At 41.5% G+C, this 14,599-nt stretch overlaps 1 protein-coding gene and 1 long non-coding RNA gene across 3 annotated transcripts in view; one reads left to right on the forward strand and one right to left on the reverse strand.

Moving 5' to 3' along the window:
• Positions 1-8,143, forward strand: LOC310674583. The gene is made up of 3 exons (XR_014509654.1): positions 1-92; positions 6,669-6,783; positions 8,009-8,143. It is a non-coding gene; the product is annotated as an uncharacterized lncRNA (long non-coding RNA).
• The window catches only part of TAF5L (TATA-box binding protein associated factor 5 like), a 12,216-nt gene continuing 4,468 nt past the window's right edge, over positions 6,852-14,599 (reverse strand). For both annotated transcript variants that reach the window (XM_083433905.1, XM_083433904.1), the window contains 3 exons: positions 13,317-13,421; positions 11,860-12,584; positions 6,852-8,810 (listed from right to left, as the gene is read on the reverse strand). In XM_083433905.1, the coding sequence (XP_083290031.1) occupies positions 8,010-8,810; positions 11,860-12,584; positions 13,317-13,421 (1,631 nt within the window). In that variant the 3' untranslated portion in view covers positions 6,852-8,009. The remainder of the gene's footprint in view (positions 8,811-11,859; positions 12,585-13,316; positions 13,422-14,599) is intronic.

Consider the following 14,599-nt stretch of genomic DNA (forward strand, 5'->3'; position numbering starts at 1 on the left):
TTTGTGTTCCTATCTCTACTTTCCAGTGAACCCAGTAAGCATACATGGGTTGTAAAAGCCAAGAAGTTTCCATCACTGTGTACAACTTCCAGGTAAGTCTGTGTCTAAGGTGAGGTTCCTTTTTAGGAATGTCCTGTCATTTTGGCTCAGATCTTCAACTCAGCCATATGGCTCTTGGGCCAACCACTACTACTAAGCCTACCCTACTTGGTAGGTTTGTTGTCAAAACACCAAGCAGGTGCATAAGCGGATGATAGATCCATGTACGCTGCCTTGAATTCCTTGCAGAAAAAGCGAGATATAAATGTGGTAAATAAAATTATCTCTGTTTGGTACAGTGGTACCTCGGTTCTCGAACGTAATCGGTTTCGGAAGACCATTCGAGTTCCAAAATGTTCGAGAACTGAAAACTCAATGCGGAAGCCTCAATTCAATTGAGAAAATTGAAAAACATGCAGTGGAATCTGTTCGACTTCCAAGGCGAGATAAAAAACAGAAGCATTTATTTCTGGGTTTTCGGCGTTTGGTTGGGTTACGAAACATTTGTCAACAGAGACGTTCAAGAACTGAGGTACCACTGTATGTAACTTGTTCAGTGTTCTGATGCCTGCAACCTAAGAACTGGCTGATAAATTCAGATCAATACAGAAGATTCATAGAATTGTAAAGTTGCAAGGGACCCTGAGGGCCTTGTAGTCCAACCCCCTGCAATGCAGGAATCTCAACTAAAGCATCCATGACAGATGTCCAGCCAACCCCTACTTAAACACCTCCAAGGAAGGAGAGTATCACCACCTGGGGGAGTTGGTTCCACTGTCGAACAGCTCTTACAGTCAGAAAATTCTTCCTGATGTTTAGTCAGCATCTCCTTTCTTGTAACCTGCATCCATTGGTTCAGGTCCTAAACTCTAGAGCAGGAGAAAACAAGCTTGCTACATCTTCCATGAGACAGCCCTTTAGATATTTGAAGATGGCTATCATATCTCCGCTCAGTCTTTTCTTATCCAGGCCCTTATTCAGTTCTTCCTCAGTTCAATACTTAAGGCTGGCAAGTCACAGAAATTTAATTGCCATTTTGACAGTCCATTTTTATCCATGTTTATTGGGAAGCAAGGTATGCAGAGGATTGCATCCCTCAGAGTACAAGAGCCTCCTGTCAAAGTATGAAATGGGCATCTGGGCCTACTTCTGAACCTGAAGCCTTGGGCAGGTTTCACCAACCTGGTCCCCTCCAGATGTTTTGGACTACAGTACAACTCCTCCGTTCCAGCCAGCCCCTAGGCAATTTAAAAGATGGAAATCAATTAAAGAGAAGCATACAGCAGGCTCAAGTTAACCTTCATGCCCTGCTTTTGTGAACTTTTCAGAAACATCTGTCTAGTTACTGTTAGAAACAGGATGCTAACTAAATGGCCGCTCTGTTCGAGACAGCTGGGATGTCATATTTTGAAGATTTTATACAGCCTCTGTTTTAGGCTAGCCCCTCCTTTATAAAATTCCCGGTCTTCTCTGATCTCTACCAGCAAGTTCCCAGAACGAACATTTCTAAGGCTATGTCTTGGAGCTATTAGGATAAGAAAGGATTTCCAGTGTATAAACTGGGTTCATTGTAGAGAAGACAATAATTAAATTTCAAAGACAAATAGAGAACCACAGAGCCTAACTTTATATAAAAATTAAAAAATGATTGCATTCCTTGCATGCACCATTATTTATTTCTGATAAATACTAGTGTTAAGCAGCATTGTCCATTTTTTTGTGTGGGGAGGCAGAAGGCATGATTATTTCAAAACACCGCAGCAAAGGTGTACTTCTAATCCTGCCTGTTTTCTTTGAATTTTATATATGTACCTCTGTATGCCTGCACCACTCTCATTCCATGCATGGAAAATTCATTCAACTAGAATCAGGAAACAGAAATGCTCTTAGAGCCTTTACTCCTTGTTAGTGCATTTTTGTGTGTACTTCCCCCTTTGGAAGAGTAAGATGCAGCCAACTGATAATTCAAATAAAGAAATCACAACCCTCTTGAAGCTGGAAATGGGAGGTCTTAATTCAAAGCATCTGGACAGGAAGGGACAAACCAAAAATCTGGCACATTTCCCTTTTCTTTCTGAAATATTGCCAATATCATAGTAATAAAGAGTAAGGCCCGTGGAAGAAAGCACTAGATTAGGCTCCACTGATTAAAAATCCCCCGCCAGTCTATTATAATTGAGATATATATTTGATTACAATTCTACCAGCTTTCCCCTTCTATGGTTTTAAGGATGATATTTTCTGGACTCCATAAATTATTTCAATATGCTGTTTGTCTTCTGAGCATATATAGAGTTTTACTCCAAGGAGAACAGGTCTTTCAAAACAGAGGTCCTGCTGACATGCTCCTTTGTGAAGAGAATCATGTAGCAACAACCAGTGCTTTCCCCCCTAAAAAATGTTTAGGGGTACTCTCATTTTGACTCAAGGAAACCACCATTTTATAGTTCAGATCAGGAAACATAAATACAGTAAATGGACAAAAGTACAAAGATTCACAAACTGTTTAGGGGTATGCATACCCCTGCATTCCCCCCAGAAAAAAGCACTAGCAACAACCCATTTATGAAGCCCATCAGGGGGCTACTCAGTTGTGTCCATCCTTTTTTTAAAGGGGTTTTAAAAAACACGTTATCCTGATAATTTGCTTTGCTGCATCAGCATTTATATGTGCCAACAAATCACTGTCATAATCTTCCATCTTAAGAGTAGTGCCAAAATTATGTTTGGACATACGACATGTTCAAGCATGATGCCCCCATGCCAATAATAGCCAATGTGGGTAGAAATGAAGGAACTAGAGGTGTGCATGTCACAATATGCTTGGGGTCACCCGTGACAGAGTCTTGCATCCAAAGCAAACAAAGCAGGTATCTTCAACCTTTACGGATCCACGACCCACTTTAAACCCATATATTTGTACAGTGGTAGGGCTCCAGCTGCAACCCACCTTAGGTCAAGCTGCAACCCACTAATGTGTTCTGACCCACCAGATGAAGACCAGTGTCACAGAGGACATTCTCCTGAAGGTGAATGTATGCTTTGGGAAGCCAGGAAGATTGTTGTTATGGCCTGGCTTGGCTTTCGTATTATCAGTGGTAACAGCACATACTGTCATTCTGAAAGCACAGTTGCATAACTCGGTACGCAACATGCATAATACAGTGGTACCTCGCAAGACGAATGCCTCGCAAGACGAATGCCTCGCAAGACGAAAGAGTTTTTTGTTTTTTGAGTTGCTTCGCAAGACAAATTTCCCTATGGGCTTGCTTCGCAAGACGAAAATGTCTTGCGCCTTTTTCTTAAAACCGTCAATGCATTTCCTATGGGAAACCGTGCTTCGCAAGACGAAAAATTCACAAGACGAAAAAACTCGCAGAACGAATTAATTTCGTCTTGCGAGGCACCACTGTAAATCAAGCCCTATAAAAGCACATTTGCAATTAACAGCTTGACTTTCTGTTTCGGGGTGTGTGTTGCACCTTATAATCAGGAAAACTAGATGGCAAAGACTTGGCAGTGGCTGTAAAATTATAGTTGGTTAACAACCCTACTTTCAATCTACTGTAAGGACACCAACACCTCCCCCCATCCATATTGCAATTAAAAATTATAGTGTGTTTTTAAAAAAATATAAACTCTACAATATATTAAAACAGATTATGCAAAGATGCATGACTTACATAGTATTGAATGGAGTTTGGTCTCAAGGCTTGGTTGTTGTAAATTGGTACGAAGGTAATAAAATTGTGCAACTGTCAACCTATGCCAGCTACAACAGCAGATTTTGCAAGGCGTTAACTTGTGTACGTATAAAGCATAGTACATTATACAGATTTAAGAACAGTTATAAAGCCCCTTAGCTTAGAATTGCTTTCTTCTTTTGCTTGAAAGTCTTAGGTAGACCACAAACTGTTCAGTACCTGAAAATGCCAGGTTTTTTCCTAATGGATCAACCAATACATAATTTTTTACATGTGATAACTAAAAGGGAAAGGAAATCAATTTCCCACCTACAAAGCCTGTTGAAAAATGCTTACCTTGCTCCACAAATCTTTGCATGCAACCAAGGGATATGCATGTAGAACTCTATGTAAAACAGGCGATCAGCATGATGGGAAATCATAATTGGCATAGAGACTTGGTTTAAACATTTCTTATCAGTATAAATATGTTCACCCTCAACTACTGAGGAGTTTCTGTACCTGGAGGGCTATTAGTTTGTGAGTAAGCTGACAGCCATTCCTACTATGTGTGGCTTCTATCCAAAAACATTTTTTTAATTGCAGCTGAAGAGTAGTCTGGTGGGACAGACCCTGGCAGAGATTATTTATGCATTTAATGACACCATCACACAGGAGTTCCGTAATAGTACAGTTTTAGAGCTTGGCTCAGTACAAGCAATGTGACATCCAATACAATGGCAGCCATTTTATGTGCCTTTTAAAAAAACAGCATTAGCAACCCAGCTGCAACGGGGTCAAATTAGGCCCTAAATAGTTTGAGAATGTTTTCTCCAAGAAACAGAACATGAAGCTCAATATCCAAAAAAGGTATATCTTGAATGTGACGAACATATAATATTTGTGTGTGAGAGAGAGGTGGGTGGGGAAGAAAATACCATATTTTTCCATGTATAAGGTGCCCCCATGTATAAGACGACCCCTATTTTTCGAGCCCAAAATTAAGAAATAAATATTTTAAACATTCCGTGTATAAAACGACCCCCAATTGTAAACTTCAAGAAGACTGACTACCCGGAGAGACAATACCCCTGTGACTCAGGACAAATAGAAACGGTAGAGCAGGCATAGGCAACCTCGGTCCTCCAGATGTTTTGGGACTACAACTCCCATGACCCCTAGTTAACAGGACCAGTGGTCAAGGATGATGGGAATTGTAGTCTCAAACCATCTGGAGGGCCGAGTTTGCGTACGCCTGCAGTAGAGCATGTCCTCCAGTGCCTGCATTACAGAGACATTCGTAAGTACCCAGGGCACACAGGGCAATTCTATACCTCCCTGCTGCTCTCAGATACCAATCTTGCTACAACATACGATGTTGCACAGCAGCGCTCAAAACTTGTCGGAGGATGACCTGTGCCACAAACCAGATTTAATGAACATATCAGAGTGCTCTGTAGATTGATTGTCTTTTATATAAAAACCTTTTATGCTCCTCCACACCCACTCAATGCTCCTGTCCCTTCTTTTAGACTCTTTTAAATTCTTATAGCTTTTTATATTTACCTTCTGTTTTAATACCTTTTAGCTTTCCAAAACGCTTTTCAGATTTTAAATGACTGTCTATGACCTTAATAGGGGCGCGGGTGGCGCTGTGGGTAAAAGCCTCAGCACCTAGGGCTTGCCGATTGAAAGGTCGGTGGTTCGAATCCCCGCGGCAGGGTGCGCTCCCGTTGTTCGGTCCCAGCGCCTGCCAACCTAGCAGTTCGAAAGCACCCCCGGGTGCAAGTAGATAAATAGGGACCGCTTACTAGCGGGAAGGTAAACGGCGTTTCCGTGTGCGGCTCTGGCTCGCCAGATGCAGCTTTGTCACACTGGCCACATGACCCGGAAGTGTCTCCGGACAGCGCTGGCCCCCGGCCTCTTGAGTGAGATGGGCGCACAACCCTAGAGTCTGTCAAGACTGGCCCGTACGGGCAGGGGTACCTTTACCTTTACTATGACCTTAATAGAGATTTGTATTGTACTGAAAATATTTTAACATAATTTGGAAAGGTCACAAACGGTAGTCTAACTTTCCAGAGCAGATTTACAGGGGGTTGTATGGATCTGATGGGGGAGGGCATTGCTGAAGATGGCCTCCCTCCTCTTTTTGTTGATAGAAGCCTGCTGTTAGAGCAGCAGCAGTTGGATACTACCCAGTAACTTTTGCCTGATCCTTTCTATTAGAAGTTAGAAATAATGTGATGCAATTTATATTGTTGTTTCTTTTCTTAAAGCCAGCAACCAAAGAAATTATTTTTAAAACGTTAGTAGCGGCTTGCAAGATTTGAACCAGCTTGCTTCCCAGTGCCAAACAGGAAAGCAAACACCAACATACTGCTAACCAACCTTACTGTTAAGAGCCGGGTGATCTGCTATGGTTGAGACTTGGGTAATTTTTATCCCTGCTATGGCACTCTGACCTCCCCATTCCATGTGCCACGAAAAGGAAGACTGCTCCCCTAACCAAGTGGGGTGGGTATGCCTGGAAATAGAGGGGCCACAGCTTGGATTAGGCCTGTGTGTTTGCACATCACCAAGTTAAAAGGTTGCGTTTTATCAGGTTTCCGCTTCTGGTTTTTCCCCATATTTTAACAGCAAGTATTTTTTTTCTTGTGGTACTGCATTTGTAAATTCTTGTAAACTGCCCTGAGTAGGGCATAGGCATTAGAAAGGTGGTACATAAATGTTTATATAAGAAATTACAATAAATGTAGACCATTTGATCAAAATTTGATTTAGAACAGAAACACTCTAGGCTGAAATTTTAACTCAAGTACCTGTTTTTTTGGTGTCCACTGAGAACTTGGTTTTAACATTCTAAGAAAGGGGACTGAAATGCCTGGCTCTAACACATTCATGTGTTAAGAGTACCACTTACCTGCTATTTAAATTATGCTTGAGCCCGTAGACAGACACTGCTTCTGTAAAAACTCAGGGGACTGAGAACATCAGTATCATGCACCTGCAGGAGAGCTCACCTGCCTGGCTCATGCAGCAGACAGGTGCAACCCACAAGGTAAAAACTTTTTATCTGTTTATGGAAGTCTAAAGCCCATTCAGTTCCACGCAGAGATACTAAACCTCTTTAAACTAAATGCTTTAATAGAAAAAAACCAAAAATACAAAATCTCTTTCCGGAAAGCAGAAATATTCAGTCTTCTTAGAAGGACAAAATTTAAGAGTATGCTTTCTCCAACCCCAGGTTTTGCATGCTCACACACTTGTATGAAAACTTCATGAAACAACTTAATAGTTCAGTAATCAGTGGAAAACATTGGAAGTTGGCAAAGCTGCATCTTCTCACAATTAATAATTTAGTAATACTATTTTTTTCACATCGCCTGCACACCTTTGCCCATATTTATCTGCAGAAAGTATTTTTGGTGAGGTGAAATGTGTCCCTTTCTATTAGGAGTCCAAACATGCTACTATAAAGTCAGCCATATTTTGCTAGTTCTTTTCGGAAGGCAAGCTAGTAGTTATCACCCCAGCCATCTAGTATTCTGCATCACCATCACAGTGCAACCAGATTTTGGGGGGGAAGCCCACAAATTTCTGATAAAGAAAGAGCTAAAAACATTATATCTAATGGAAGATACCAAATCCAAATTGCATCTTTTTGCAGCCACTGTCACATTCAAATCACGTTTTTATAATTCAACGATAAAAATAAAAATACTATGCCTTTTATATTAGCAAGCTGGAAACCTGCCTCAATGTTATTTCAAACATTATTTTAATGTTACTTCTGTTTGGGAGCAACCCTATAACAAAATACATTTTTCTTTCCAAGATGATGGCAAAGATTCTTGTGCCACAGAAACTTCGGTGGGGAAGTAAGTAGGTGGAGCTGAATAGCTAAAAGACAGACATATAAACTCCCGTAACAGTTAAGCAGGACATGCCCGTTAATTGCAACACATTCAAGTCAATGATCTGAGTTGCTTGGACTGAGTTTTGGCTATCCCTTCAGAAAAATATGATGTGTAGTTGGTTCCCACCCACCCCCAATAGCTTCCTGCCCTTGCAGTGAAGTTCTCCTGTTGTTCTCCCTTTCCTATCTTTTTTTTTGCAACAATACAAGACATCTTCAAGTACAGTATTTCCATCATTCTGGACATGTCCACCAATGGGAAAGAAAACATTTTTTTTCACAGTCAATTATATATAATCTTAGTTTATAATAGACTCTGGATTTCAACAACACACCCATTTTTTTCTTTTTCTTTTTTTAAAAAAAGGTTAATGTTCCTGATTCTCTTGTGCAATTCCAGTCACTAAAAGGAGGTTACAGGCCATGAACTGTACACTCAGTACATTATTTATCTGTCCAGTATATACACCAACCAGTTCACTGGAAGAACCATCGACGGGAGCATTGCAGTAAGTGTTTCGAATATCCCAAACCCGAACAGAATTATCCATTGATGCAGAAGCAATCAAGCTACTGTCCGGACTGAAAGTAAGGCTGGTGATATTATCCGTGTGCCCTCTTAGTTCTTTGTAAAGCGTGCCAGATGCCAGGTCCCACAGCTTTAACCGCTGGTCTTCACCTGCTGAAGCCAAATACTTACCATTTGGAGAAAACGCAAGCGACAACACAGGGCCCCGGTGACCTGTAAACAGGCGCACTGTGTTTCCTTGCTGTGTGCTCCAGAGACGCACTGTTTTATCTGTGGATCCTGTTGCCAAGTAGTTAGAATTGGGGTGAAACTTAATGCAGTCCACGTCTGCCAAATGGCCTGCATATATCCTCAGTGGGTACGTCCGATCAAATGACCAGAGTCTTCCTGTGCGGTCATGGGAGCCGCTGGCAAAGTACAAACTACAAGGACTAATGTCCAGATCCCACACAGGGTAGGCATGCCCTTGGTACAACACAGTGTTTGTGAAACATCCAAGGTCCCAGTATCGGATGGATGTGTCTTCGGAACATGACAGCAGTCCTGAACTGTCCGACAGAAACCTTGTGCTATACACTGGTCCGCAGTGCCCTCTTAGTATCTTCATTTCTGTTCCCACGTTATTATCATCATCCTCACCCTGCAAGGAAGAATAAAGAAGTCAAGTTTGTCCATCTCTTCAGAGGACATATCGGTGAACATTTGAGATCTACACTCAAGAGTAGCAATAAGAACATACAAGTCAACAGAGGGAAAATTTCTGGGACCCCCAAGGCTTCACCAGCTTTAAGGGCAGCAGCAAACTATAGAATAGGAAACAAATTGGAATTGCAATATTTAGATGTTTAGGACTACCAATTTACCCAAGATGGTAAATATTCTATTGCAAGTAATGAAGGGCAAACTTATTGCAAGATGGTATAGACGGCAAAAGATACCAGTTAAAATCAACAGCAGTGCAAATCAGTGCCACTAAAATTGGTGGATTGTAGACTGGTGCCACTCTGTGAACCATTGGCTGCTGGTCCCTGCCAACTATGTCATGACCCACCACCACCATCATCTTAGTAGTTGCTTTTATAACAAAACTAACTAAAAGTGGCAAATTTTCTGGGACTGCTCTACACTGTTCCCAGTCTGCAGAAAAGAAGGAACAGGACCAGATAAGACCCAATTAATATTTTAAAGGACAATGGAAGGCTTGCAGTCCTGCTTATTATACAAGCAGTCTAGGATCTGAAACCTCCCCTTTAGGTATTAATGGGGTCCCTACCCCGTGAACAACTGCAGAAGCACCTAAAATCAGTGGTTATAGTAGTTTTACCACCAGCGCTGTTGCTCTAAAAATGTTTTAAAACTTTTCTAAGAGACATCTCCGATTGCTGCAGCCTTCTTACTCCATCCACAAAAGCTGCAGCTGGTATTCACTGAGAACTGTGTACAAAAAGCAGTAAGCAACTAATATTCTGCTTCTGGATTAGATTAGCAGCTGGATGAATAGGCATTAAATTACATTCAGAATGGCAATAGTCCCGTATCTTTGCCTGTAGATTCAGGCTGGAAATACTATGGCAGAAATAGTTATTTACTTAATTTTTCTGCAGTTTCATCTTTTCAGAATAAGATTTGTAAGTAGTGCAAGCACCAGCGAACCAAAGCTTTGCAGCAGCCAGGGTGAAATAAAATACCCCTTTACTTTCAGTGATTTTTCAAGACAGTAGATACTGTACAACTGGTGGAAAAACTACATATCACTGAACACTGAGTGTAAATGTCTTCTATAGTTACTGTGGCTCAGTTATTTTTCTTAGCTTCAGAGTTAATGGTTTAAATTTATAATACTATTGTTAGTTATTTTATAGTGCTGTATCATTTAAAAATTAGAAAGGTGCAAGATGAGAAATCTGTTAAAAATGGTAAAGTCTTGTCTTGACTGCAGGCACTGCATTCTAATTATAATTTTAGAAATGTACTCCTTACTGATCAAAAGGAAAGAAACTCCATCTCTCTCTCTCTCTCTCTCTCTCTCTCTCTCTCTCTCTCACACACACACACACGCACACACACACAATCCCTATTCCAACTAGGTTGCAAAAACAACTTTTTTTGACTGCAAACTACTGTGCAGAAACGCATCACAGCGATCCAGGAGTGGCCAGAAAAGAGGATGGAGTGGGGTGTAGCGGACTTATGTGCCCCGCTATTGCACTTGATGCCTTGGAATGCAATCCCTGTGCTAACTGGCGGTTGCCTGTACTGTACTGCAGAATATGAACACGTTGTTATACCAACTGGAAGCCCAGCAGCATATAATATTTGGGAGGGTTTCTCAGGGGCCACAGAATCGTGTAGATTTTTGATTCCAGCAGTGGACTGGGGGACCTACTCTTGGAGAGAGAAATCTAACTGAACAAGCCTCCTACCTCTGCTTGCATTAAGCGGTTCCCCCCTCCTTTTTTATGTTGAAACAGCTCACAGATATGCTGGTAGAAGATGTGAACCTATAGCCACCCAGAGCGGGTGGGGAAACCCAGTCAGATGGGCGGGGTATAAATAATTTATTATTATTATTATTATTGGATCCAAAGCCCCTCTATTCTGCTAACATGTTCCAAGAAGTGAGGAAAACTGGGGGTTGTACCCAAAGCTAGTCATCCTCAGAGTAAAACCACTGAAATTAATGGACACTGCCAACATAGGTCTATTAACTGCAATGCATCTACAGTGAGTAGAATTTACTTGCCCTTTGTCCATGCGGTGTTCTCCTCCAAACTACGGCTGTCCCACACTTTCCCCCTTTCATAGATTTAGAGACTCCTATGCTTTGAAAATCCAAATGCTACATCAATTGCACAGAGAATCTCTGGATTTAGAGAGGAGAAACTGTAGGACAGCAGTTGTTGGAGAAAACGGTAATTAAAGCATACACAAGGGGTTTACAATCTGCATTAAGCCAAGGTATCAAGTGGGTTCTGCCTGGGAGCAATGGGAGAGAACTGTTTTTTTTTAAAACAACAACAACAAATGGCTATAGAAAGCCAAAGGTAAGAAGCCGGGCCACTCCACCTTTTGACCTGCTGGCAGGAAACAGAAAAATGTGGTTTATCCCTGCCCTATCACCTACAGCATCCACTAGCTATCCTTAGAGGCTTATATGCGCTTACATACAGTTTTCTCCTTGCCTCATGCAGTTTGAACCCCATGATTACACACCTTGGAAGTCAGGGTGCATTAATGTACGTGCATTAAGGATGAAGCAGCTGTCCATAGGAAGGCCCTGGAAATTCCTAGCAAAGACGTAAATACATGTTCATTATAATAATAGCTGTCAACTTTTCCCTTTTCTTGTGAGTAATCCTATTTGGAATAAGAGAATTTCCCTTAAAAAAAGGGAAACGTTGGCAGATATGATTCTAATGGTAAGAAGCAACGAAGGGCTGATCTGTCACATTACAATCAGCACAACGAAGAACAGCGACTAACCCTTGCCTGAATCTTTACCCAGCAAAAGTTGTTGCTCCTTATCACTTTCACCTAGCAGTTACAGCTGATGGGCAGAAGGAGGTAGTGTGTTTTTTTCCTGGCTGGAGGCTACAGCAAGCTTTGAGGATCTCTCATGTAAAAAATCATTGCAATAAGAACATAAACCAACTCCACCCAAACGTATACTGATAGCAAGATACTCTGACCTCCTCATCCAAGATATCACAAGCCAGGTGGATTCGGGAGACGTCTACCAGATGGGGCTCAGATTTCAGCTTCTTGGACCGCAAGCTCCACAGCTTTACACAGGAATTGTCAAAGCCAGCTGCAAGCAGCTTGCTATCTGGCGAGATCTCTGCAGTGTTCAGCAACTGTTCAGTGTTATAGAACGCATAGAAACAGATGGTGGTGAGCGAGGGCGGTCCATCTTTGACTCTTTTAATGCTATCCTGCAGGATGTCCAGGGCTGCCTCGTTTTGCAGGATGGAAGCAGGCATGTCGGTGGGCTCCAGGCCATTGCTCTCACTGCGTGAAGAGCCACCACTACCATACAGCTGGTAGTCCATCCTCTTGGCTGGCTGCACATCTAAGTGAATGTGCAAGGAGAGGACTTTGCAAAGAGCATTGTTATCGTCACTCTGGAGGTAGCGAAGGAGGAAGTTGTAGCTGTCTTCTTGAAGGCGGATGACATATTTGTTGTCTAGAAATGCCCGGAGCTGGAAGTTGGATAGGATGTCTTGCATGGTTAGTGTGGTCTGTAGCTGCTCAATGATCTCTTTTTGGCTGGCATTCTGCAAGAACATCCCATGAAAGCGACTATAGAAGCTGTCCACTGTGCTCTTCAGGCCATTTTGGACCATGTTAAGATGGAGGTAGACAAAGAGGGGATACAGAAGAGGCATCACTTCATGGCTGTGCTGGGAATCTGAATCTAAACATAAACACATAAAGAGAGAGAGGGTTCACGTTCTCGGCAGATGTTTTTATGAAAGCAAGATAAAACATATTCTAAGGGCACTTGTGGCTTCTCTTTCTGCACATCACATGCCATTCAGTGCAACTTTCACCTCATCAAAGGATATCCAGCTGCTCTGAAAGTCCTAAAAGACCGCATTTGCTTTGCTAAGCCACACTTCATTTTTAATTAGGCATGGGGCTCTCCCTCAAAGAAGAGCTTTAGAATACAACTAGCCCATTTCTGTTAATGCATCATTTAGGAACACATACATTTAGGGACATGGTGTTGACCTGGGAGTGGAGGAAAACACACAGACCAGCAGTTTGGGAAGTACCATAACATGCTATGCTTTCTCTTCTTTTTTGTACTGGCTTGCTTGTTTTCTGCTTTTTGGCCAAAGTGAATCCCAATGGTAATTTCAAGAGTACATCTGAATATATTATTCCATGTCGAATGTAAAACTACCATACCCCATTCAGCCACCTTCCTGGGACCATTTTCTGACTCTATTCAGGAATAACCATCAGGGCCAGCATAACCCATTCATGAGAGTGAACTTCAGGCATTATATTTACAAAATGGGAGCCTCTCTCCCATGCACCAAGGATGCAGAATTTGTAGCTTCACGACTGAGGACGCAAAAGCCATTTGAAAAGACCCAGTGAGGGTCAGGGGAGATATAGCACATATGTTAATGAAACTCACCTGTAAGAAAGTTGCGTAATCGCCCAAACTGTACTTCATATTGTTGTGGCTCTGCTAGGCAGGGTGCAGCAGAGATAATGTTGGCACTACCTGATTCAGACTGAACTAAGGGAACAAACAAAGGTTTTAAAAATAGTTTCTATAAAGCACTGGAAGCTGCAACACAACACACCCTTGTTCTTACACTGAAACACACAATTGACAGATAAGTTTTTTTAAAGTGCCAAATCACCAACATCATTGGAGCAAACAAAATGTTTGTGCTAGATGATCAAAAGTAATCCTACACTTGCTGCACATATATTAACTTTTACATTCAAGACAAGATTTGTGAAGTCACTGAAGCAGTCTAGTACTGCTTGCCTCCCTCCCTCCCATAGACATCTTGTGGGCCAGTGCGAGAACAGAATGCTGGACTAGATGGGTTATTGGTTTTATCCAGCAGGCTTTTATTATGTTAAGTATTATTCCTCCACTTGTTCATCTCAATACCACAAGCAACAGGGCTACAGCTGCTCAAATATTTTATGTTTGTGACAAAGGCATTTCTAGACAAATATCTTCCCTTTTAAATCACACACTGGAAATGGGGATACAAGTGAATATGTCGCCATTTTACTTGCATTTTGCTGCGACAGGAGTGAATTCATTACCTGTAGGTGAAATCACAAACCAATGCCACAGAGATTTTGTATCACCTGGCATCACTTCAAAAAAACACTTTATTTCAGACTTTGTTCACTCGTAAGTCCAGTGAAGAGAAAGTTTTTGATTATGGAGAAATCAAACATACAAAGCCACCGACTGGCATGAATCAGACCTTCCTACTTTTTAAAAAATAAAAATCCAGCACAGAATACTTCTCATAATTGTGATGTTTCCCTCACACTTGCACCTTTTCTCAGTGTATTCAAGTTCTCAGCAATCAAGTTCTCAGAACCACCACAAGTCACTTAAGCTCTAAAAGTCTGGAGTAGTTATTGATTTCACTGTTAAGTCATTCTAGGGATCTAAAGGATTCTGAAGCGAACTTTTGAGGCAAAGCTACTTAAAAGCTGGCAAGAATGGAAAAGACTCAAAGCGTATTACCAGTGAGCCTGCTACAAGTAACTTGGCACTACATTTTAGAATCTGAGAATTTTATTCATTAAATCAGTTAGTATTTTACAATTCGCATCAATACAGCCAACATTTTGCATGGCCTGACAGAATTTACCTTGTAAGTAAAATAATAAATGAGATTTAAAAGACTGTCTTAGTTTTAAAAACTCATTCTTTCATTA

The sequence above is a fragment of the Podarcis tiliguerta genome (genome assembly GCF_965153285.1).
Source record: "Podarcis tiliguerta genome assembly, chromosome: 3".
NCBI classification, from domain to species: Eukaryota; Metazoa; Chordata; class Lepidosauria; order Squamata; family Lacertidae; genus Podarcis; species Podarcis tiliguerta.